Raw genomic sequence first — 22,491 nt, 5'->3', positions numbered from 1 at the left:
AAGGGCGTGCAGTTGCGCCCCTTTCAACCCGCTTTCATCATCATCCAGGTGCCATATCCCCAAGGATATCAGCAATCATGGCTCGCCACTCCTCTCTATTTCTGGCTCTCTGCAGCAACTGAGCTGTAGACATTCTTCCTCCAGTCATTCTCACCAATCCATTCATATATTTTTGTCTAGGTCTTCCTCTCAGCCCCTTCCATTGATTTTATCAGTGAGAGAGAGATGTTCTAGTCTTGTCTTCTCACTATGTGACCCACAAATGCCTACTCTCTCTAGTAGCTCCTCATTAGTTTTCCTTTCTGTCCATGATATTTTCAGCATCCTTCCCCAAAACCACATTTCTGCAGCCTGTAACCTCTCCTCGTCTGCCTTCCTCAAGGTCCAAGTTTCACAGCCATACAACAATACAGACCAAACAAAACATTTCACAAACCTTCCCCCTTTGATTCATAGATATTTTTGAGTTGATGACAAATTTCTTGATCTTACCAAATGCATCTTTTGCCATGGATATTCTCTTCCTGATCTCTCTTTCGTATTTTCCATCACTTGTGACGTATCCTAAATAATTAAAACTATCGGTTTGTTTAACTGTTTCAGCATTAATTCTTATATCTGTTCTTGGCGGGATTTCATCTTTGGTGATAACCATATCTTCTGTTTTCTTAATATTTATTGACAGACCTCTTTCTCTGCTTGACTGGTGTAAAGTACTGATTAAAGCTTGAAGTTTATCATGAGAGTTTGCAACAAGTGCTGTATCATCAGCATATCTGATATTATTAATATTGACTCCTCCAACCTTAATTCCCGCCATATCTCTTGAGATCTCTCATTATCATTTCACTATATAAATTGAAGAGATCAGGTGAAAACACACAACCCTGTCTTAAACCTCTCTTGATGTGCCGAGTCTCTGATTCATCATTTTCTACTTTCACTGATGCCTCTTGATTCCAATATAAATTCTTTATCAATCTTAGATCTTTCCCATCGATATTTATCTGTTCCAATATCCTTATAAGGTCTGCATGTCTAACCCGATCAAAAGCTTTTTCGTAGTCAAGAAAGCAAACATATAGATCCTTTTTCACTTCTGTTGCTCTCTCCATCAACATTCTCAAAATAAAAATTGCATTTCTTGTCCCTTTATCTCTCATAAAACCACATTGTTCATTGTCAGTCTCTGGGAGTATCTTATTTCTTATTCAATTCAAAACAAGCTTTAATATTATTTTTGTGATCTGACTCTCATGATACTGATAGTCTGGTGTTTATTGCACTCAAGTGTTCCTGGTATTTTTGGCATTGTGATAAATGTTGATTTATACATCTGTGTTGCAGGCTCTCCATCTTCATATATTCCTTCCACTATTTCCATTAATATATCAATGATGTATTCTCCCAGAACTACCAACATTCCTGCTGCTATTCCATCATCACCTTTTGCTTTATTGCTTTTTGTTTGTTTTAAAGATGCCCCTATCTCTGATCTGATTACACTTGTCCCTCTCTGTTGTCATTGAAGTCTAGATGTTCTATTCTATCCTCATCAAACAATTCTTCAATATATTGTCCATCTTTCCAATATTTCTTTTGACTCCATTACTATGGTTCCATCCACTTTTTTTATACCAGTGCTGATACTTCTATTCTTTTTAAAAGTAATTTCTTTCACCTTATCATACTTTCTCCGTTCATCCGTTTTATCCAAATCTTCTACCTCCTCACAAATCTCATCCACCCATTTCTCCTTTGCCTTTGTGCATTCCCTCTTAATAGTTCTATCCAGAGCTCTGTATCTATCTTCATTTTTACCCTTTTGTTGCCTTCTTTCATCCATCATTATCAAGATATTTTCTGTCATCTATTCTCTCCGAGCTCTCCTTTCTGTTGTTGGTATTATTTCATTACCTTCTCTTATTGCATTCCATATTTTGCCACTTTTGCTGAGGATGTTGGAGCACTTGGCCTTCCTCCTTAAGCTGGCATATCTATTTCTTACAATTGTATTATATTGGTTCTTCATTTCCTCTGTTTTCAATAATTTCAGTTGCCTCTCTGATTTAGGTGAACTCTTCCTGTGATTTTTCAAATTCACCATCACTGTTGCTTCAACTGGTACATGGTCACTATTACAATTGGCTCCATGTCCAGAGGTGTCTTGGGTGGTGCTTAAACCAAGTGTTTGATATAATCTGTTCTCTCTCTAAGCACCAGTCTACAAATCATTTTCCTCTCTCATTTCTTCTACCTAATCCAAAAGGCCCAGCAATATCTGCTGTTCTTCTTTGTCCCACCCTCGCATTGAGGTCACTAATAACCATAATTACTTCATGCGGTTTGCACTGCTCTCTTGCCTGATTTAACTCTAGATAAAATTGATCAACATCCTCTTCATCATGTTCAGACGTAGGTGCATATACTCGTATTATGCATATATTGAATGGTGCGGCTTTTATACGCACCAACAAAATCCTGTCAGATGCAGCCCAATAGCCTGTCAAACATAGTTTCATAGATTTGTCTAACATCACGCCAACACCTCTCTCAGCACTCTGGCCTCCCGAGTATATGAAGGTTCATCCTGGCCATCTAACCTCACTAAGCCCTAATACTTGTAGATTCATTCTTTCCATTTCTCTCTCTACGTTCATTTTCTTTCCAGCCTAATATAATGTTCTAACATTCCAAGTAGCTATCCTTATTTTTCTTGGTTTCTGATGTCTTTGGGTTGTTATTACTTTTCTTTCTTTTCTTTTCCAGTATGGAAAAGGGGGCAAGGGAAAGAAGGGGAAATGCTAGGGGTGGCATTCCCCTCCAGTTGCCTGTTGAGCCATTGGGCAACATGACAGCGATACAGAGCCAAGGCCTGGGTTGTGGATGTCCTTCAGGAGGGATATCTACTCGCCTTCAAGTCTTGGCCACCCCTCACCAACTCTCCGGTCCATCTCCTAACCTACGTTCCTGGTTCGCCGAAGGATCTCGCACTCAGGCAAGAAGTGCAAGCCATGCTGAGCAAGGGCACTGTGGAAGTCGAGTTGGATCGGTCTGCAGGCTTTTACAGCCATGTCTTTCTCGTGGAGAAAGCCTCGGGGGGGTTGGAGACCTCTCTCCCTTGAACCGATTCGTTCGCCAGACTGGGTTGACAGTGGGGATGGTGCGCTCCATGCTTGCCTCCATCAGGGAGAACGACTTCTTGCTTACGGTGGACTTGAAGGATATGTATTTCCAAATACCCATCCATCTGTCCTCTCGCAAGTACCTTTTCTTTATCCTTGAGCAGAGGGTGTTCCAGTTCAGGGCACTCTGCATCGGGCTCTCAACCTTTCCCCAGGTGTTCACGTGAGTGTTCACCCACATGTCAGCTTGGGCCCATTCACACGGGATATGTCTTTTGAGGTATCTTGATGATTGGCTTGTCCTGGCGAACTCTTACTTCCAGTTGCTTCAGGACTGGGATCAGCTCCTCAAGTTTTGCCGCAATCTAGGGATAAAGTACCTGTGCTTGTTGATAGATATGGTAGCAGCAAGAGTCTTGCCCTTGAACTCTCGTATCGGCAGGTTCAGGAAGGCAGCACAGCTGTTCCTGTCTCGACGGGAGCAGCCAGCTTGGCAATGGCAAATCGTCGTCTGTCACCTGTTGTCCTTGGAGAAGCTGGTCCTTCAGGGACAACTTCACCTTCGTTCTCTACAGTGGAATCTGAAGGAGTGCTGGTCCCAGTCTAGAGACCTTCAATCCTTTCTCATTCCTCTTTTGGAGGAAGTGAGAGAGGATCTAGACTGGTGACAGGATGACAGGAACCTCTTATAAGGTAAGAGCGTGCCTGCATACTCCCCCTCCGGACTTGCTTCTGTTCTCAGATGCATCGCCCGAGGGATGGGGTGCACACCTATAGGAGTTGCTGACTTTGGGAGCGTGAAACCGAGATGACAAGCATCTTCACATCGATATCCTGGAGCTCAAGGCGGCCTTCCTGGCCCTCCAAGAGTTTCAGGATCGAGTGTTGGGACATTCTGTGGTGTTGATGAGCGACAACACCACTAGTTGGCAATGTAGGTGCACGAGTGGGCAGTGGCTCGGTAGGGCTGTCAGCCAGAAATATTCCAGGCAAGAGGAATGTAGTGACAGACAAGCTCACTCGGACATCACGGAGAGGTTGTTCGCTCTGTGGGGATGGTCAGTCAGATCTGTTTGCCACCCGGCACAGCAGAAAACTTCAGGTCATCTTTTCTGTCATGCTGGACCCAAGGGGGTGCTGCGGAGGATGCTTTTCATCACCCAAGGGACAACTTTGACGTCTACGCCTTCCCTCCATTTTGTCTGAATTGCAGGATGATCAGCCAAGTGTTAGTCACCCTGAATTTCAGGATAGTTTTGGTGGCTTTCAAATGGCCACTGGCTGCTTGGTATCCCGACTTGTTAACTCTGCTCTCCGAGGCACTGAGAGCAGTTATCCAGCATCTCTTACGAGTGAGAGGCTTTTTGCGCCATGCAGCAACAGAGATGGCTGGATACCTCAGTCCTCTGCAGCGGTACACCAGGGAAAGTGGGCCGTCTTCTGTGGTTGGTGTCATAGATGGGGTCTCTGGTTGGGGCTACTATTCAACAGGTAGGTCGCGGATTTCCTCATCTTCTTTCGCCAAGATAAGCTCCTCTCCGTTTCAGCCATGAGAGGCTGTAGGGCCGCACTCGGCTTAGTTTTGTGGCTGAAAGATGTAGACATCTCTTCTTTCGAGATTTCGTTACTGATGAAAAGCTTCGAAAGTCTTGCCCATCCAGGGACCTCCGGCCCCCTGCGTGGGATGTGGCTCTCGTTTGTGGAACCTGACTTGTGCACCATACTAGACTTTACGAGAGTCGTCAGAAAAATGCATTTGATGTTTTAATGTGCAAAATCTCTATGAAAAATGCATTTCATGCTTTCATGTGTAAAATCTCTATGAAAAACACATTTCATGCTTTCATGTGTACAATCTGTATCGAAAATGTATTATTTTTATTTTTGTACATGCATGAATATGATGCAAAGGTAATTTCAGCACATTCACCTAGTGTACTTTTACAAGATGTGATACTCATTTGCAAAGTTACTGCACTTTTCAAAGATGATACCCCTGCAGAAAATGCTTGTTTAATGTTTGAAGTACATTTATAAGTTTTCATGCTTTTAACTGTAAAATCGATATGGAAAATTTATACTTATATTTCTGTACATAAATATCATACAAGTATTATGTCCATTTGCAAAGTCTTTGTCACAAGGACTTTACATGACCTTGAGATGAGGTTGTTCAGTCGCGCTCATTTGATAAAATGAATTCGTTAATGTAACATCAGAGATGTAACTAAGAGTTGTATAAGTGTCATTCTTTGAAAATTACTCTGTTCACCTCGGAGAAAAGTGCTGGTGCAATCTGTATGTGCATGTAATTACAGCACGTTCAGTTGGTGTACTTTTACAAGATGTGATACCCTTAGTTACTGCATTTTTCAAAGATGATACACCTGTAGAAAGTGTGTATAATTTTTAAGTTTTCGTGTTTTTAGGTGTAAAATCAGAATGGAAAATTTGTATTTTTATATCTGCGCATAAATACGATACAAAAGCAGTACAGTTACTTTATTACAGTATCTCTCTCTCTCTCTCTCTCTCTCTCTCTCTCTCTCTCTCTCTCTCTCTCTCTCTCTCTCTCTCTCTCTCTCTCTCTCTCTCTCTCATTCATTATTGCTCTGTACGTCATTACCTGTACAGTATATAATTTTAAATTGATTGAATTTTACCTGTACTGTACTACCTTCTACGAACATTATGTACATGTTTTCGATATTTTATGGAATTGTACTTTGTTATGATTGTGACACATGACGTTTTGCCTAGTGACGCAAAGAAAACGGCATCCCACGAATTAGGGGTAACATTAGTATACGTATGCACCTACTGTAAATGCGCTATTATGAAACTGTGCAGTACTCAATTTTTATGTTAACCATTTACTGTATTCCTTTTTTAAGGGTAATAAGCTAAATTTTAAATAAAATTACACTAACTTTAGTTCATTTAAAAGTTAGCTTAATACTTTGGGAGCATGATTAGGGTCATATTTAGTACTTAGACTCTGGAAATAAACATTTATTAGCATTTTTAAAGACCATGCCAAACTTACGCGAAAATTCACCTTGCACGAGGGGCTCCGGAACCTAACCTCGCGTAATTTCGAGGTATGGCTGTATACCAAAACCATAGCAATTTAGTGTACAATACAACGAAAAAAAAAATAACTCATTAGCTTTAACCGGTTTGCTCACAGTGTGTTTGTATACAATTATATATGAAATTTTTTTTTGCACTGTCATATATTCCAATATTGATATATGATAATGATATTTTTTTTTATTTCTGATGGTTGCATACTAAACTTGAGGCAATGACAAAAAAAGGAGCCAAAAATGAACTCTTAATCTTAAAAACTAAGCGTGCTGTGATTTTTAAAAAAAACTTTCTTTCCGCTTCGGCGCTAACTCTCAAACCGCGCCGGCATACGTCAGATGCTTTTTGTAAATAGAGGCTCGGTGTTTAAGGGTTAAGTATCACTTTTCTTCCAAAGTGGTCTTGTTTTGGGTGTGAGGTGCCACAGCAGCTCGATTAGGTAGGTGGTATCTCTTGAGGGATCATGGTTTAGTAGTTGTTGAAGCTCCCATCAGCTCTGCAGGCCTGAGGCACAGGGGCCAAAATTGCCATTCTGCATTGCATTGCACATTATCAATCAGTGGCTATATTTGGGGCCCACATTCCACCTCCTATGATAGTGGACCTCACTTGATGAAGATCCTCATCCAACCAAGTACTTGCAGTAGGATCATATTCATCAGGTAAGCAGCAATGAGGATATTTGTAATTGTTGTGGTGTAGAATAGATAGGGAAATTAGATAGAAAAGAGAGAGAGAGAGATAGAAAAGAGAAAAAGTTAGGAGAGAGAAATAAGAATAAAGAGAGAGGCAAAGAACACAGTTGTATCGTGTTATCAGTACGCTGATCGAGGCAGGAACCATAAGCAGTATATCGTGTTGAAGCCATAAAAACAGTCGTAAAAGTGAGAAATAATGGCCTCGTGATTAGGCTAACCAATTCATGAGTCAGCACAGCCTAAATGCTTACAGCAGCTGGTTCTATAGCCCCGCCTTCTCAGAGAAGCGTTTTCGTGGAAGTTCCAGGAATTTGGGGGTTGGCCCAAGTGATGTACTTCTTCGACCTCCAATCAGTTATACTTGGCAGGGGTCTTTCACACTCCCTCCTAAGATCACTTCCAATCAAGTCCTCTAAGGAGAGATTTGAATCACACCCACTACAGTCCTTCCAATCAGCTACTTGAAGGGGAGGCCTTACTGATTAATCCTTCCAATAAGGCTAGAAGGAGGTGGAGATTGCAGATAACAAGTTTTCTAGGGGTTCAACAAGCTAGAGAACGACGAGGAGAGGAGAGTTCAGAACTACTCAGATAACAAACTAACACTATATGCAGGCATTGTCTTTTGTAAAGGAATACCTATTAAGAATCCATTATTAACATTAGAAGAAGAAGCATTTTTCTCTGTAACTGGTCAAACATCTGAATTAAGCAAAGAAGTGAATAAAACAGATTTTCCAGAAAACAAAGATTAATTCAAGTATTAGAAAAATACAGAGATGTAATAGCAATAGAAGGAGATAAATTAGGTAGAACAAATGTCCTAAGACATAAAATTGTATTAAATGATGGAACAAAACCATTCTTTATTCCTAATTACAAATTACCAATAAGCCAAAGACCCATAGTTGATAATTTGATAGAAGAAATGAAGAAAGATGGGGTAGTCATTCCTTCTAAATCTCCATATAATTCTCCATTACTACTTGTTCCAAAGAAAGATGGAAATTGGAGACTTGTGATAGATTATAGAAAGTTAAATTCCAACACATCCCCGATAGAATGCCAGTGCCAGTGATTCAAGATATGTTAGCTCAATTAGGAGGTGCAAGGATATTTTCAGCTTTAGATTTACTTAGTGGATACTGGCAGGTACCTTTAGACGAAGAGTCGAAACCATACACAGCCTTCAGCACACACAAGGAACACTTGCAATTTGAAGTCATGCCATTTGGACTCACTTCGGCTCCTTTAACGTTTGTTAGATTAATGCTTCAAATATTAGGGGATATAGAAAATGTTGCAGTTTACTTAGATGATGTTATCATTTTTAGCAAAGATTTAGAAAGTCACCTCAAAACTTTAGAAATAGTCCTGGAAAGATTAAGAAGAGCAGGATTAAAAATCAAATTAAAGAAATGTCAACTCTTATTGAAATCTTTGGAACACTTAGGACATATAGTTAGTGAAGATGGTCTGCGAATGCAAGCAGGCAAGATAAAGGCAATAGTTGAATATCCAGCTCCTACCAATTTGAAAGCATTGAGAAGATTCCTAGGAATGGTAGGCTACTATAGACCTTTCATTAAGGGCTTTGCTATAATAGCCAAACCATTAACAGAATTAACAAAGAAAGATGTCAAATATGAATGGAATAGAGAACAAGAGACAGCTTTCCAAACATTAAAGAGTAAAATGACCAGAAATCCCGAACTAGTCTACCCAGATTTCTCCAAAGACTTTACTTAGCCTGTGATGCCTCAAGTACCGGGCTAGTGGCTGTATTATTACAAAAGGACAAAACAAGAATGAGAGCAGTATATTATGCCAGTAGAGTTTTGAATGCTGCAGAGAGAAATTATAGCACAATAGAAAGAGAATGTTTAGCATTATACTGGGGTCTAAGGAAATTTAGACACATAATTCTAGGACATAAAGTCATTGTACTTACTGATCACAAACCAATTTGTGTTTTGTTTAAGAAGAGAACTTTTACAAATAACATGAAGTTCAATAGATGGTTCATTAGTGTGCTAGAATTTGCACCAGAATTTAGATATATCCCAGGAAAATTTAATACACTAGCAGATGCATTATCCAGATCCCAAGAAGAAACAGAGAAATGTATTACCACTAATACTTTTTGTTTTAGCTGTCAGGTGGTAGATTTAGATTTAGAAAGAGTACAAATACAACAAGGGATGGATACAGAAATCAGGAATATAATAGGACAATTAATGACAGATGAATCTTTAAAACCTGATTTTGTTTTAATCAATGGATTATTGTATAAAAGACCAACAGAGAAGAATGGTTATTCTTGTCTATACATCCCAAAAACACTAATCAGAGAAGTTTTAGAACTAACACACTCATACAAGTTAGCAGGACATGCTGGAATCAAAAAGACAACTAGAATCCTAACCAGAAACTATTTCTGGCCCCATTGTAGTGAGGATGCCAAGAACTTTGTACAAAATTGTGTAGTTTGTAATAGAAATAAAGTTAACGTAAATCCAAAAGCTCCGCTTGAAAAATACCCATCGGAGTTGAATCCATTTCAAGTCGTATCTGTGGACTTTTTAGGTCCATTTCCTACCACTGTTAGAGGAAATAAACAAATAGTCTTTTTAGACTATCTAACAAGATATGTAGAGATTGTACCAGTAAGAAATAGAGATGCAATTACAGTAGCAGAAGCTCTTAAATCTAGAATTATTACGAGACATTCATGTCCACAAGTTCTTCTTTCTGATAACGCAGCAGAATTTACTAGTGAACTTTTAAGAAATTTATGTGAATTTTATGAGATAAATAAATGTCAAATCACAGCATATAAACCAAGTTCAAATGGAGCAGTAGAAAGAACGAATCGTAAGATAAAGGATATCCTGAAAACTTTAGTTAAACCTAATACAGAAGACTGGGATTTAGCTTTGGAAGACGTACAGTTTACTATAAACAATACTGTAAATGAGACAGTAGGAGAATCACCACACTACTTGTTATACGGATACGAAAAGAGACTACCAAATACGTTACTAGATGATGCAACACCACCCAGACATACTTATAACTACGATGACTATATTGCCTGGAAAACTAGACGTACGTATGAAACAATCAAACAGACGAGGACTAGACTTAAGGAAGCTCGGAGTGTCCAAGCAAAGTACTACGACAAAAATACAGCTAAACTAAAAATTGTAGTAGGTGCTCAGGTATATGTTCAGAATCATGTTCCAGAAGGTCCTAATATAAAAGTATCTTCAAAGTTTAATGGTCCTTATAGGGTATTAGAAGTGTTGAAGTTAAATAATAACTAAAGATCATAAGTGAGAGTGATCGAAAAGAAAGAATTGTTCATACCAATCATGTAAAGGTAATAAAAACAGACTCTTGGTCCAATAAGAGAATAGTTGAATTATTGAAAGAAGATAAACAAGAACCAATAAATAACAAATACAACTTAAGAAAAAGATAAATTTATGTAAATTTATCAGAAAGGTAAATCCTCTCTGATTATTTCTTCTTCATCCATGGAAAATACAACTTTACTCTGCAATATGGATAGTGCGGATGAACCTTCACTTCTCCTTTTTAATAATTCTTCTACTCTTAATCTTTCTTCTTGATGGGACTTTCTTGTGGTATTCTGTGTGGGGATAAATTGTCATTGATTTGAAGACTTATTTGATGTGAAGCGATTACTGCTTAATTCAACTATTTCTTTATTTCCTTCTTGTGTTTTAAACCAGCAATTCTTTATTAAATGTCCTACTTTCTTACAAACTGTCCAGATTCTAGGTTTTCTACGCTCATTTGTAAAATGATTTGTATACCCGCAGTTTTCACAGGCTGTCTTTGGTCTCGCCCCTTGAGCAGAATAGTTCACTTGGGTTGAAGTGTTTGTGTTTGAGTTTTGACCATATCTATAAGGTTTGTGTGGTCCACTCTTTGTTAGATTTTTTCTTCCCCTTTGATCTGGATTCCATTTTCTTTTAGTATTTTGGGCATATTTCCCTTGGAAGGTATGTGGTCTATTTCCTACTTGTCTGGAATTATCATAGAATTTATTATTCAATTTAAAATTTGGATTATTATTTCTGACTTTCCTTTCATTTTGTGCTTCTGTTGTTCCCACAAATTCCCTGGATAGATTTATCTCTTTCCTTTGGATTTCTTCTCTCATTGTCTTTAATGTTTGAAGGCTTGTTTTCTTGGGATCAAGTTTTATTTTTCTGAAAGCCTTCTTTTCCTCTTCTCCAAGAATATTATATATGGTTCCAAATGACACGTAATTTAATACATGTCGTAGCTCAACTAAGTTATGGGCACTAGCCCCAAACTGATCCTTGTCTCCTATAGTAATACCTGTCTTCATTAAGTCTTCGGTTATTTTCTCTATTGCATTCTCCACGCTTGTGTACAAATTAGCAATTGTTTTACATTGTGGGTTAAGAAATCTAGTTAGGTTATATAAAGCGTCAGTCTTATTTACTGCTTCCCAGAGTGATAAACAAATTTCTTGAAATTCTACATAGTTATTAAGTTTGCTAAAACTTGTGGAATTCAAAGTTTTATGTGCGTCTCCATGTTCTGAGCTGACGAGCAATAAGGCTTCATTTATTTTAGCTCTTTCATCTGTTATTCCCCCTGAAATTATACGACTATCTGCATCTGCTAGCCAATGATTTACAGTATAGGATTCAAGTCTACTTTTGTCAGGATTGGAATCATCCACCTGTCCACAGAAGTGTGTGGCGGTTCTTATGACGGCCGCCTGGTTCATGTTATAAAATTGTAATGTGCGAGTATTATTAGTATTGTTACTATTATTATTATTGTTAGTAGTATTAGAATGATTAACACTATTTTGGTTCTGGTTATTTGTGTTATTATTGTTAGTATTTCCTTGCACTAAAGCGGAGTGGGAATTTAGTCTTGAAATTCAACTTCGTCTAATTGTCGACGGTCTTAAATCGTAATGTGAATGTCTAACAGTGTTCAGTAATTCTTCAAACACTCACTGCATGTCCACATACAAAAAAAAAATTATTCACTCAGAGTACATCAATCATAAAAAAATTTTGTTATATTGTACCAAAATTAAAACAATTTGTCAAATTGTCACAAACAGAAATTTAAATTCTCTATTGAGAATTTAAATTCATCATAATAAGTACACAAAATTATACATATAACTTCCCAAATAATCATCACCAACCGAGTGAAAAAAAAAATAATTCCCTATCTAAATTATTTAATAAATAATTAATTATCATAGAGAGAGTAATGCTGGTATTTATGCAAAAAGAATTTTATTCACTAGAGAGCGTTTTCTTAATTTTCAATCTTATTAAAAGATGCAAAAAAAAATATATCTTCACTTATTTACTTATTAATAGAGAGAGCAAACAATATTTTCATTTATCGCCAACTTACTGTGTTGTTTTGCTGATATCGTGATATCGCTAATTGTTGTGCCTTCTGCGGTGAGTGCTTCGCCGCCATATTCCCGTAAAAAAAAAATCTCACTATGTCTGCATTGTTTTTCGCTGTGGTTTTCCGCCTTCGGAATCTTGTTGAAAGTTCTGTGCGCTGTTTTTCTTCAATCACTCTGTTTGAAATGTCGCAAACACTGGGCTTATTATCGCTGTCGGCATCTTGCTCAATTTGTTGACGGTAACAGTTCAAAATGTTTTTGCTTCGGGACACACTAAAACTGTTTTTATTCACACTCGACATTCTCTTGCAAGCTGCTATTCCTGCACCTAACTTTTTGTCTTGCAAGCTGCTATTCCTGCGCCTAACTTTTTGTTTGCTGGAGTGTTTTTTTTTTTTCTCTCTCTCTTCTTCAGATATACAGTAATATATACTTCGATCTTACACGATTCGAGTTGCGTGAATTCACACACACGAACTTTTCACTTGGAACCTAACTAATGGGCATACGCGATTGTTTCAGACACATGAAATTCTCGAGAAACCCTGCAGAAGTGGGTGTTTAATTTTTGAAGTAATTTACAAGTTTTCATGCTTTTGTGTGTAAAATCTGTATGAAAAATGCATTTCATTCTTTTACGTGTAAAATCTGTATGAAAAATGCATTTCATGCTTTTATGTGTAAAATCTGTATGAAAAATGCATTTCCCGTTTTAATGTGCAAAATGTCTATGAAAAATGCATTTCATGCTTTCATGTGTAAAATCTCTATGAAAAATGCATTTCATGCTTTCATGTGTAAAATCTGTATCGAAAATGTATTATTTTTATTTTTGTACATGCATAAATATGATGCAAAGGTAATTTCAGCACATTCACTTAGTGTACTTTTACAAGATGTGATACCCATTTGCAAAGTTACTGCACTTTTCAAAGATGATACCCCTGCAGAAAATGCTTGTTTAATGTTTGAAGTACATTTATAAGTTTTCATGCTTTTAACTGTAAAATCGATATGGAAAATTTATATTTATATTTCTGTACATAAATATCATACAAGTATTATGTCCATTTGCAAAGTCTTTGTCACAAGGACTTTACATGACCTTGAGATGAGGTTGTTCAGTCGCGCTCATCTGATAAAATGAATTCGTTAATGTAATATCAGAGATGTAACTAAGAGTTGTATAAGTGTCATTCTTTGAAAATTACTCTGTTCGCCTCGGAGAAAAGTGCTGGTGCAATCTGTATGTGCATGTAATTACAGCACGTTCAGTTGGTGTACTTTTTCAAGATGTGATACCCTTAGTTACTGTGTTTTTCAAAGATGATACCCCTGTAGAAAGTGTGTTTAATTTTTAAGTTTTCGTGTTTTTAGGTGTAAAATCAGAATGGAAAATTTGTATTTTTATATCTGCGCATAAATACGATACAAAAGCAGTACAGTTACTTTATTACAGTATCTCTCTCTCTCTCTCTCTCTCTCTCTCTCTCTCTCTCTCTCTCTCTCTCTCTCTCTCTCTCTCCTTCGTAGTTAGCGCTCAAACATACTTTTACAACTTATTATTTCTCTGTACGTCATTACCTGTACAGTATATAATTTTAAATTGATTGAATTTTACCTGTACTGTACTACCTTATACGAACATTATGTACATGTTTTCGATGTTTTATGGAATTGTACTTTTGTTGATTGTGACGTTTTGCCTAGTGACGCAAAGAAAACGGCTTTTACTCTGTGACAAAGAAAACGGCATCTCATGAATTAGGGGTAACATTAGTATACATACGCACCTACTGTAAATGCGCTATTATGAAACTGCAGTACTCAATTTTTATGTCAACCATTTACTGTATTCCTTTTCTAAGGGTAATAAGCTAAATTTTAAATAAAATTACACTAACTTTAGTTCATTTAAAAGTTAGCTTAATACTTTGGGAGCATGATTAGGGTCATATTTAGTACTTAAACTCTGGAAATAAACATTTATTATTACTTTTAAAGACAATGCCAAACTTATGCGAAAATTCACCTTTCACGAGGGGCTCCGGAACCTACCTCGCGTAATTTCGAGGTATGACTGTATTTTGCTCGTCGTCGTAAAAAATCTAAGTTTGTTTTGTAGAATTTCGTTTCACAGTATCTTAAATAATTGCACTGATAATTTCATTAATGTTCGTTTGTTTCGTCTCGCCTTCTGGATCCAAATACGCTGCCACCATTTGTAAGGTCTCTCTCTCTCTCTCTGCACGGAATATTGGAGTCAGCTAATGACAGAGGATAAGTTTCATCTCAAAAATGGTGATTATTATAATAAAATAAATTTTTTAGGCTACTTACACTCTGTCATTGAGAACCCTCTCTCCTCCCCTCTCAAGAGATTAAGAGATGAATGACAACCAAAACAATCCCTGTCTTACCCCCCATCCTCTGAAGATTAAGGGTATTTAGTCATGAAAATACTGTTATTAGCGAATATTGCTTTATGAAAAAATCCACGGATCAGTAAATTTTCCACGATATATTGGGAGATACATTCCACAGAAAAATCTGCAAATAACTAAAGCTGAGAATGCTGAACTGTGATATAGCAGGGGTCAACTGTACATTCTTTAGACCCTGCATGAGTGAATGTATTTAATGTATGCTTGTGTTTCAGTGAAAGAGCATATCCCTTTTTGAAGTTTTTAATTGTATTTTAATTCATTCACCACCATGCCAAATGACCCAGTACTTGGCCTATGGCAGAGGTGGGCAACCTGTTGCCCGTGAGCACACTCCTGGTCTTTGATGGTCTGACAGTGCTCTTCAGGTGAAGTGAATTTAGTGCTCGCAAGCATTGATGCAGCTCGTTTCATAATTAAACATTTATAAGTAAATACAATTTTGTTAAACTATGAGGGTGCCAGTAGACAAAAATACCCAACACATAACATGCCACTGAAAAGAAAAGTAAAATTATTTATATGGGCATATTTTCTGTACAATTGTATTTTACTCGAAAAAATCACGGGGTTCCTTTCCTGCACCGATATCGCTATCCATGATGCGGCAGGCGAAATTTCCTCCCTCTTCGCCATGGCCACTCTGAAGAATAGGGAAACTTGGTGCTCGTTCTTGTCTAAGGCTGTGACTTCTTCGCAGAGAACGGCTTTGATGTTCGCACCCTTTGACAAGGAGGGCCTCTTCCCAGAAGCAGTAGTGAAAGATGTCCTGTCAGCCATGGATAAGAGGGCGTCGTCACACATCCTGTCTATGTCTTCCACCAGACCGAAGCCTGCTCCCGCTCCTTTGACCAAGATGGTATCTCCTCTTAACAGGCATCCGTTTCGTAACTCCGGGTCCAAACCTTACTCAAGGTCCCGCTCCAACTCCAGGGGTCACAAGTTCTCCTCGAAGCCACAAGGTCGTCATACCAGTAAGTAGGATCCCTGTCCTCCATGTGCCGGTGGGGGCCAGACTCAGCCTCTTTTGGGAGGAATGGAGAGACAGAGGTGCAGATCAGTGGGTGGTGCAAGTGCTCCAGCTAGGCTACCGTCTGCCGTTCGCCCAACCTCCTCCTCTCTCCAATTCTCCCATTTCCTTGACAGCATACTCAAGAGGCTCAGTCAAGTCCGGTCTCTCTTAGGGAAAGCGGTCATCGAAGTAGTGCAGGACGTGTCAACCCCAGGTTTCTACAACCGCCTGTTTGTAGTCCCCAAGTCATCAGGGGGTTGGAGGCCAGTTCTCGACGTAAGTGCTCTCAATATGTACTTAGTGAAATCAAGTTCTCCATGGAAACGAACCGCTCAGTTCTTCAGGCACTAACTCGGGGGGGATTGGATGGTGACCCTCGACATGGAAGATGCCTACTTCCACATTCCAGTACATCAGGACTCCAGGAGATATCTTCGCTTTGTTTTCAAGGACAGAGTTTACCAGTTCCGGGCACTCTGCTTCGGCCTGTCGACAGCCCCTCAAGTGTTCACCAGGATTCTCGCCCCGTTAGGTCATTGGCTCCACCTGGAGGGAGTTCGGATCTCCTTGTACCTAGACGACTGGCTACTCCGTTCATCATCAAGGGACCGCTGCATGGAGGACCTTCACAGAACCCTAAGGTTAGCTCGGGACTTAGGGATTCTGATAAACACGGAAAGTCAAGCTTAGTTCCTTCGCAGAGGATTCTTTATTTGGGGATGACTCTGGACAGTCTAGCTTTTCGGGCTTTTCTGTCTCCCAAAAGGGTCTCCTCCTGCCTTCAGACGGTGGAGAAGTTTCTCCTCCTGGACAGTTGCTCCGCCCATCAGTGGATGGCTCTCCTGGGAACCCTGTCGTCAGCGGAGCAATTTGTAAGGTTAGGCCGTCTGCACATGAGACCCTTACAGTTTTTCCTCAGGGACTCCTGGGACAGAAGGACCCAAACAGACTCCACGGTCTTCAACATTCCCCCCCGACGTCAAGGGGCATCTTTTCTGGTGGAGGTCGCCGGAAAGGCTTTCGGAGGGTCTGGATCTCCTCCCAAGACAACCATCCCTGCAGATGTTCTCAGACACGTCCAATGTTGGGTGGGGAGCACATCTAGCCAACCTCAGGACGTCAGGAGTTTGGTCGGACGAACAGAAGAAGCTCCACATCAGTGTCAAGGAACTGTTGGCCATTCACCTCGCTCTCCAGGAATTTTCGACCCACGTCTCAGGCCAAGCAGTCGCTGTTCACGCCGACAACTCGACGGCTCTAGCCTACATCCGGAAACAGGGAGGTACCCATTCCTTCGCCCTGTTCAAAGCTGCGAGGGACCTTCTTCTGTGGGCGGACAGCAACAGGGTGGCCCTGTTCCTCGGTTTGTGCAGGGAAAGCTGAACGCCCTGGCGGACCAACTCAGCCGCCGGAACCAGACTCTCCCTATGGAGTGGACCCTGCACCCGCAAGTGTGCCTAGATCTGTGGAATCTGTGGGGCACTCCCATAATAGATCTCTTCGCTACCTCCAAGAACCATCGTCTCCCAGTGTTCTGCTCACCAGTTCCAGACCCACTGACTCACTTGGTGGACGCCATGCTCCTAGACTGACGAACCTGTTTGCCTATGCCTTCCTCCTTCGGGCTCATCAGGCAAGTGATAAACAAAGTGAAATTCCATCAGAAGGTCGAGCTGATCCTCGTTGCCCCGTTCTGGCCAAGGAAGGAGTGGTTCCCGGACCTGCTAGATCTCCTGATAGACTTCCCAAGGCTTCTCCTCAAAAGAAGTCGCTTCTCAGACAACCCCACCTAATGAAGTTCCACCAGGGATTGTCCACTCTCGCCTGACAGGCTTCAGACTGTCAGGAAGCTCATCAGAGCGCGAGGTTTTTCAAGCAAGGCTGCAGAGGCTATTGCAAGGTGCAGAAGGGACTCCTCGAGCAAATTATACCAATCCAAGTGGACAGTCTTCAGGAACTGGTGTAGAAAAAATAGTATCTCCTCTTCTTCGACGTCTATAACTCAACTTGCCGATTTTTTCATTTACTTGAGGGATTGAAGAAAATTGATACCATCAACCATCAAGGGCTACAGAGCTATGCTGTCCTCCGTCTTCTACCATAGGGGGTTAGACCTATCAAATAACCGAGACTTGTCAGACCTCCTCAAGTCCTTAGACACAGCTAAGGCCCCAAAACCTGCCCTTGCCTGGAATTTAGATGTAGTTTTGAGGTGGTTAATGTCTCCAAGGTACGAACCTTTAGAAGATCTTTCTCTTAGAGACCTCACTAAGAAATCCCTTTTTCTGGTTACTTTAGCAACGGCAAAGAGGGTTAGTGAAATACAAGCCATTGACAAGGAAGTGGGTTTTTCACAAGGTAATGCTGTTTGCTCGTTCACCTTGAATTTTCTGGCCAAGAACGAGTCTCCTTCCAACCCGTGGCCTCGGTCCTTTACCATTCAGAACCTCTCCGAAGTGGCTGGCCCTCAGGAATTGGAGGCTTCTTTGTGCCCCGTTAGAGCTATCAAAACTTACTTGGCCAGAACGGCCAGCATCAGAGGACGTTCCTCTAACCTGTGGTGTTCAGTGAAAGATCCAACCAGACCTTTGTCCAAGAATGCCCTGGCTTTCTTCGTCAAGGAACTCATCTTAGAGGCGCACAGGCACATCAACGAAGAGGACGCACGCCTAGTCAAGTCTCACATTCATGAAGTGCGCTCAATAGCAACTTCAGTGGCCTTCCGTCATAATAAGTCACTTTCGCAGGTCACACAGAGCACCTTCTGGAGGTCGAAGTCGGTGTTTGCGTCTCACTACCTTAGGGAGGTTGAAGTTGCGTATCAGGACCTGTTTGCGTTAGGTCCCGTATCGGTAGCAGGCTTGGTTTTAGGGGGAACACACTAGGGGGGTAGGTTCCTTATCTTTCCTTCCCCCTGTGGTTTTATGGTTGCTGAGTTAATGTGAAGCCGGGGGTGCTCAGTTCACCTGGAGTACCCTCCATTCTAGTTGAGCTGCTGAGGGTATAGGGAAGGGGGATGTATTTAACTGTTTTTAGGTTAGGCGGTGAGACCCGTTTTTCAGTCTGGTTGCTTTCCAATTGCTCAGGGCAAGAGCAAAAGGAAGTCACCCCTTGTCTCAGTCAGCGGTGTACTTCCCTGACTGCTTGGGTTGTTATGGAGCAGAGTGGCTAGCAGTGCTTACGCCCAAGGCCTCTGCAGGTAATGGAGCTTCAACCAGCAGCAGTACCTCCCTGCAAAAGCCCATCTACCAGGTAAGGTGACTCCTGCCCTTTTGTTGGTATGGATCCTTAAGATACCCATGGTTAGGTTTTTTTTTTTTTTTTTTTTTCTTTGTGTAACCTTTCAATAACTGGTACCTCATCCCCTGCCCTTCCACCTTAAATGTGGAATCAGCTTTTACAGTGTTTTGGTAAGTCATTATAATGAAAATGACATTTTTATGATAAAATGATGTTTCATTATACTTACCAAAACACTGTAACGTAAAACCTCCTCCTCCCGCAGGGGGAGACGTTATCTCAGGTTTTCACTAATTGTGTATACCGAGAATGAAACTGACCTGGGTTTATGGGTATGTCTCCTGCCACGCTACCCCCACCGGCATCCGGTGGGGTTGGGTCTCCCGCCAATTGTATCAGCGTTCCAAACAAAGTTTGAAAATTTATATCTCGGACGTGTCGATTTTAAAGAGATAAAAGCTTTTACAGTGTTTTGGTAAGTATAATGAAACATCATCTTATCATAAAAATGTCATTTTTTTGTTTGAATATTGGATATAAAGTAGAAAATATGTTTAGCCAAGTAAAATTATAACTACATTGGCTATGTGTTTTCCTGATATCTATAATTACATTTTCATACAACATACTTACTGTACTTCATTTTGAGGAAATGGAAAGAGAATTGCTTCCAGTAGGGGTCTTAAGAAGATAGAAAAAAAGGAAACTTATAAAGAAATATGTTCCTCCTTTGCAAGTTTTGTCAACACAAAATATGACATCTGATATCAAAATTCTTATTATTAAGCCTAAAATTTTAATGTTTGGTACTTAAAAGGTTTAGTTCTAATATAATGGCAATATAAACTATATTATAATATTTAAAAATTATTACAAAAAAGAATGTTTGTTGCTCTTGTCTTGAAGAAGAAACAGTAGGTTGCTCTTGATGCTTAAAAAGTTGCCCACCTCTGGCCTATGGCCTAGACCTGGTATTTCATCCTAATCCTGCAGCCATTCTTTTGAGAGCTGATAGTCAGCTCAGAGATCTGGTTATACTATTTTAATAATAATAATTCATATTGAGTACTTGGTAGGTTTCATGGTACCAGAGGAAACTCACATGTTCAGAGATTATGTTTAGTATTTAATTAATATACCTTTACCTTTTTTTTTCAGCCAACGAGAAGCTGGAGGAGGTGCTAAGCGTGGACCCAAACCTAAACACAGAAGAGAAACACGGGTAAGACTCAGCGGTAGAGGCATTAATTTGCTTCTTTTTCCTTGTTGAGATTAGTAGGGTGCTGGGTTAGTGATTTTGCTAGATCAAGGAGTGGTTAGGTTTTGCCATAAAAGCGACAAAGAAATAGATGAAATTAAGTGTATATAAAACACAGTTCATGAGAGTTCAGTTTTCAAAAGAAATGCTATGCTTATAAAAAAGAGCCAGTTGTTCTCTTTCATCAGCTGATGACCTCCCTCCCCCTCCCCACTCCCAAACTCTACTCCTGTTGAAAACATATATGTATGTACTGTATAGCTGTTTGTTTAGAAGAAAATGCATTTTCACATAAGTAACTTACCAAGTAATTACATAGGTAACGTTTTTACCTCGCGCGGCAACTTTTTAAAAAATTCTCAGTCGCGTGACAGGCCCTGCCCACTTTTGGGTAACATTGGAAACAAACCGGCAGGTAGGCTCAATTTGTTTTTGTCAGCTCTGGTGCATGTATCGGCGCCATGTGCAGCAGCTTTTTTGATGGATATTCATTTGTCTTTGCAGATTTTGGTGAAGTACAATTATAGACAGTCCCCGGTTAACGGTGGGGGCTCCGTTCCCAGCCGAGCGCCGCTAATTGAAAAGGGGCGATAATAGCACTAATAACCAACTTAACGACTCCGTTGTACTGGGGATGCTGTGGGGTGCTGTTGCCTAGATCCTACAGGTTCTTCTGGTCACTACATCCTCGTCACTTTTTTCAGCATGCTGGGCACCAGCTTGGAAAGCCCCAATATTCTGGGTTGATTCGGGATTAAGCCGGTTCAAGAGTCCTCTAGAATTTTTTGAGTAAGCTCACAAACAGGATTTGTTCAGTCTTGGTGGAGAGAATTGCATTAATCTTGGGTAAAATGTGGTTTGCTATTGTGGTAGTTATGCCATGAATATTAAAGTGGAAAAGAAGCGTATTTTCTCTAAAAAACTTATTTTAATATAGGGGCGGATTATTATGCCAGTGAAATCCTTCCGTAAAAAGAAAGTTCTTTATTATACAAAAGACAAAAGTTAGTGAGCATTTATCTAGAACATTTGATAAACTCAATCAAAATAGACAATGTTGTGGCACTACAAACATGCTTTTGTTCATGACACTTACCTGCCAGATATATATATAGCTGTATTTCTCCGAAATCCGACAGAATTTCAAAACTCGCGGCACACACAGTGTGGCCAGGTGGTTAGTACTCATTCCCGCCGCTGGGAGGCGGGAATCGGGAACCATTCCCATTTTCTATTCAGATTTTCTCTGTTGCCGGTACTGTCAACATCTGTTTTCAGTACCTCCGTCTTTGGATTTTGTAAACTCGTTATTTTTCACTTAAGTATTCGATTTGACTTTTGGTTTTTATCACGGCTGCATTGTGATTGGATTGTGAATTGGCATACGCTTTTGTGGTCTGTTTTTTAGATTTGATTTTGATTGCTCTTTGATTGATGTCTGGATCTAGTTCTGCTAGCTTCAGAGCATGTTGTGAATGAGTGTAAGGTGAGGCTACCGAAGACTTGGTAGATCCTCACACTGTTTGCACGAGGTGAATATTAAATGATCGCTGCAAGGAGTGTGAGACTTGCGAATGCAAGCTGGAAGGTGTTTGTTGCCTATATCCATTTGCAAGTTGGGCGTCATAGGATCTGGAGGTATTCCTCCAGGAGTGCTAGTAGAGTAAGGATATTTATTCCTCTCCTGTAAACCCGAGCTTCTCGGGGAGAAAGCAATTAGATCCAAATTTAAGACGACAGTTTGGAGCGGAAGGTGGTACTTTCGCCTATGTTATTTTTGTCAAGTACTTGCTTTGGCAGTACTTATACTAAAATTGGAACGTTACTAATTATAAACACCATCCGTGCTCTGGAATCGAAAGTGATTTCTCTTTAAAGTGCAGTAAGTGTTGTGATCCCCCTAGTGCAGTGGAGGGGGCGTCAGATCGGCCGTATAATGCCTCTAGGCCTGGACCTCTTTCGGACTCCCAGGACTTTGGGAGTGGGCATGTCGAAAGCCTCAAGAGGGTTCACGGGACCCCCACCGATCTGGCGTCCCTTCGGCAGGACCTGTTGGCGTTTCTCAGGCTGCCAAGGATCGTGCTCGTGCACGTATCCTGAAGGTTTGCTTCGTCCTCCGAGCGCCCTCCCGTGCAAGGGGTGGAACTCTCGGAAGGACTCGCCTGCCTTAGAGAAGCT

At 40.3% G+C, this 22,491-nt stretch overlaps 1 protein-coding gene across 2 annotated transcripts in view; it reads left to right on the top strand.

The window, feature by feature from the left end:
* Pc (Polycomb) overlaps positions 1–22,491 on the top strand; it is a 222,881-nt gene that overhangs the window by 65,128 nt on the left and 135,262 nt on the right. For both annotated transcript variants that reach the window (XM_067124195.1, XM_067124194.1), the window contains exon 4: positions 20,214–20,277. In XM_067124195.1, coding sequence (XP_066980296.1) covers positions 20,214–20,277 — 64 coding nt within the window. The remainder of the gene's footprint in view (positions 1–20,213; positions 20,278–22,491) is intronic.

Source organism: Macrobrachium rosenbergii, chromosome 22 (assembly GCF_040412425.1).
Source record: "Macrobrachium rosenbergii isolate ZJJX-2024 chromosome 22, ASM4041242v1, whole genome shotgun sequence".
Taxonomy (NCBI): Eukaryota; Metazoa; Arthropoda; class Malacostraca; order Decapoda; family Palaemonidae; genus Macrobrachium; species Macrobrachium rosenbergii.
This window is presented reverse-complemented; position numbering and strand designations above follow the sequence as displayed.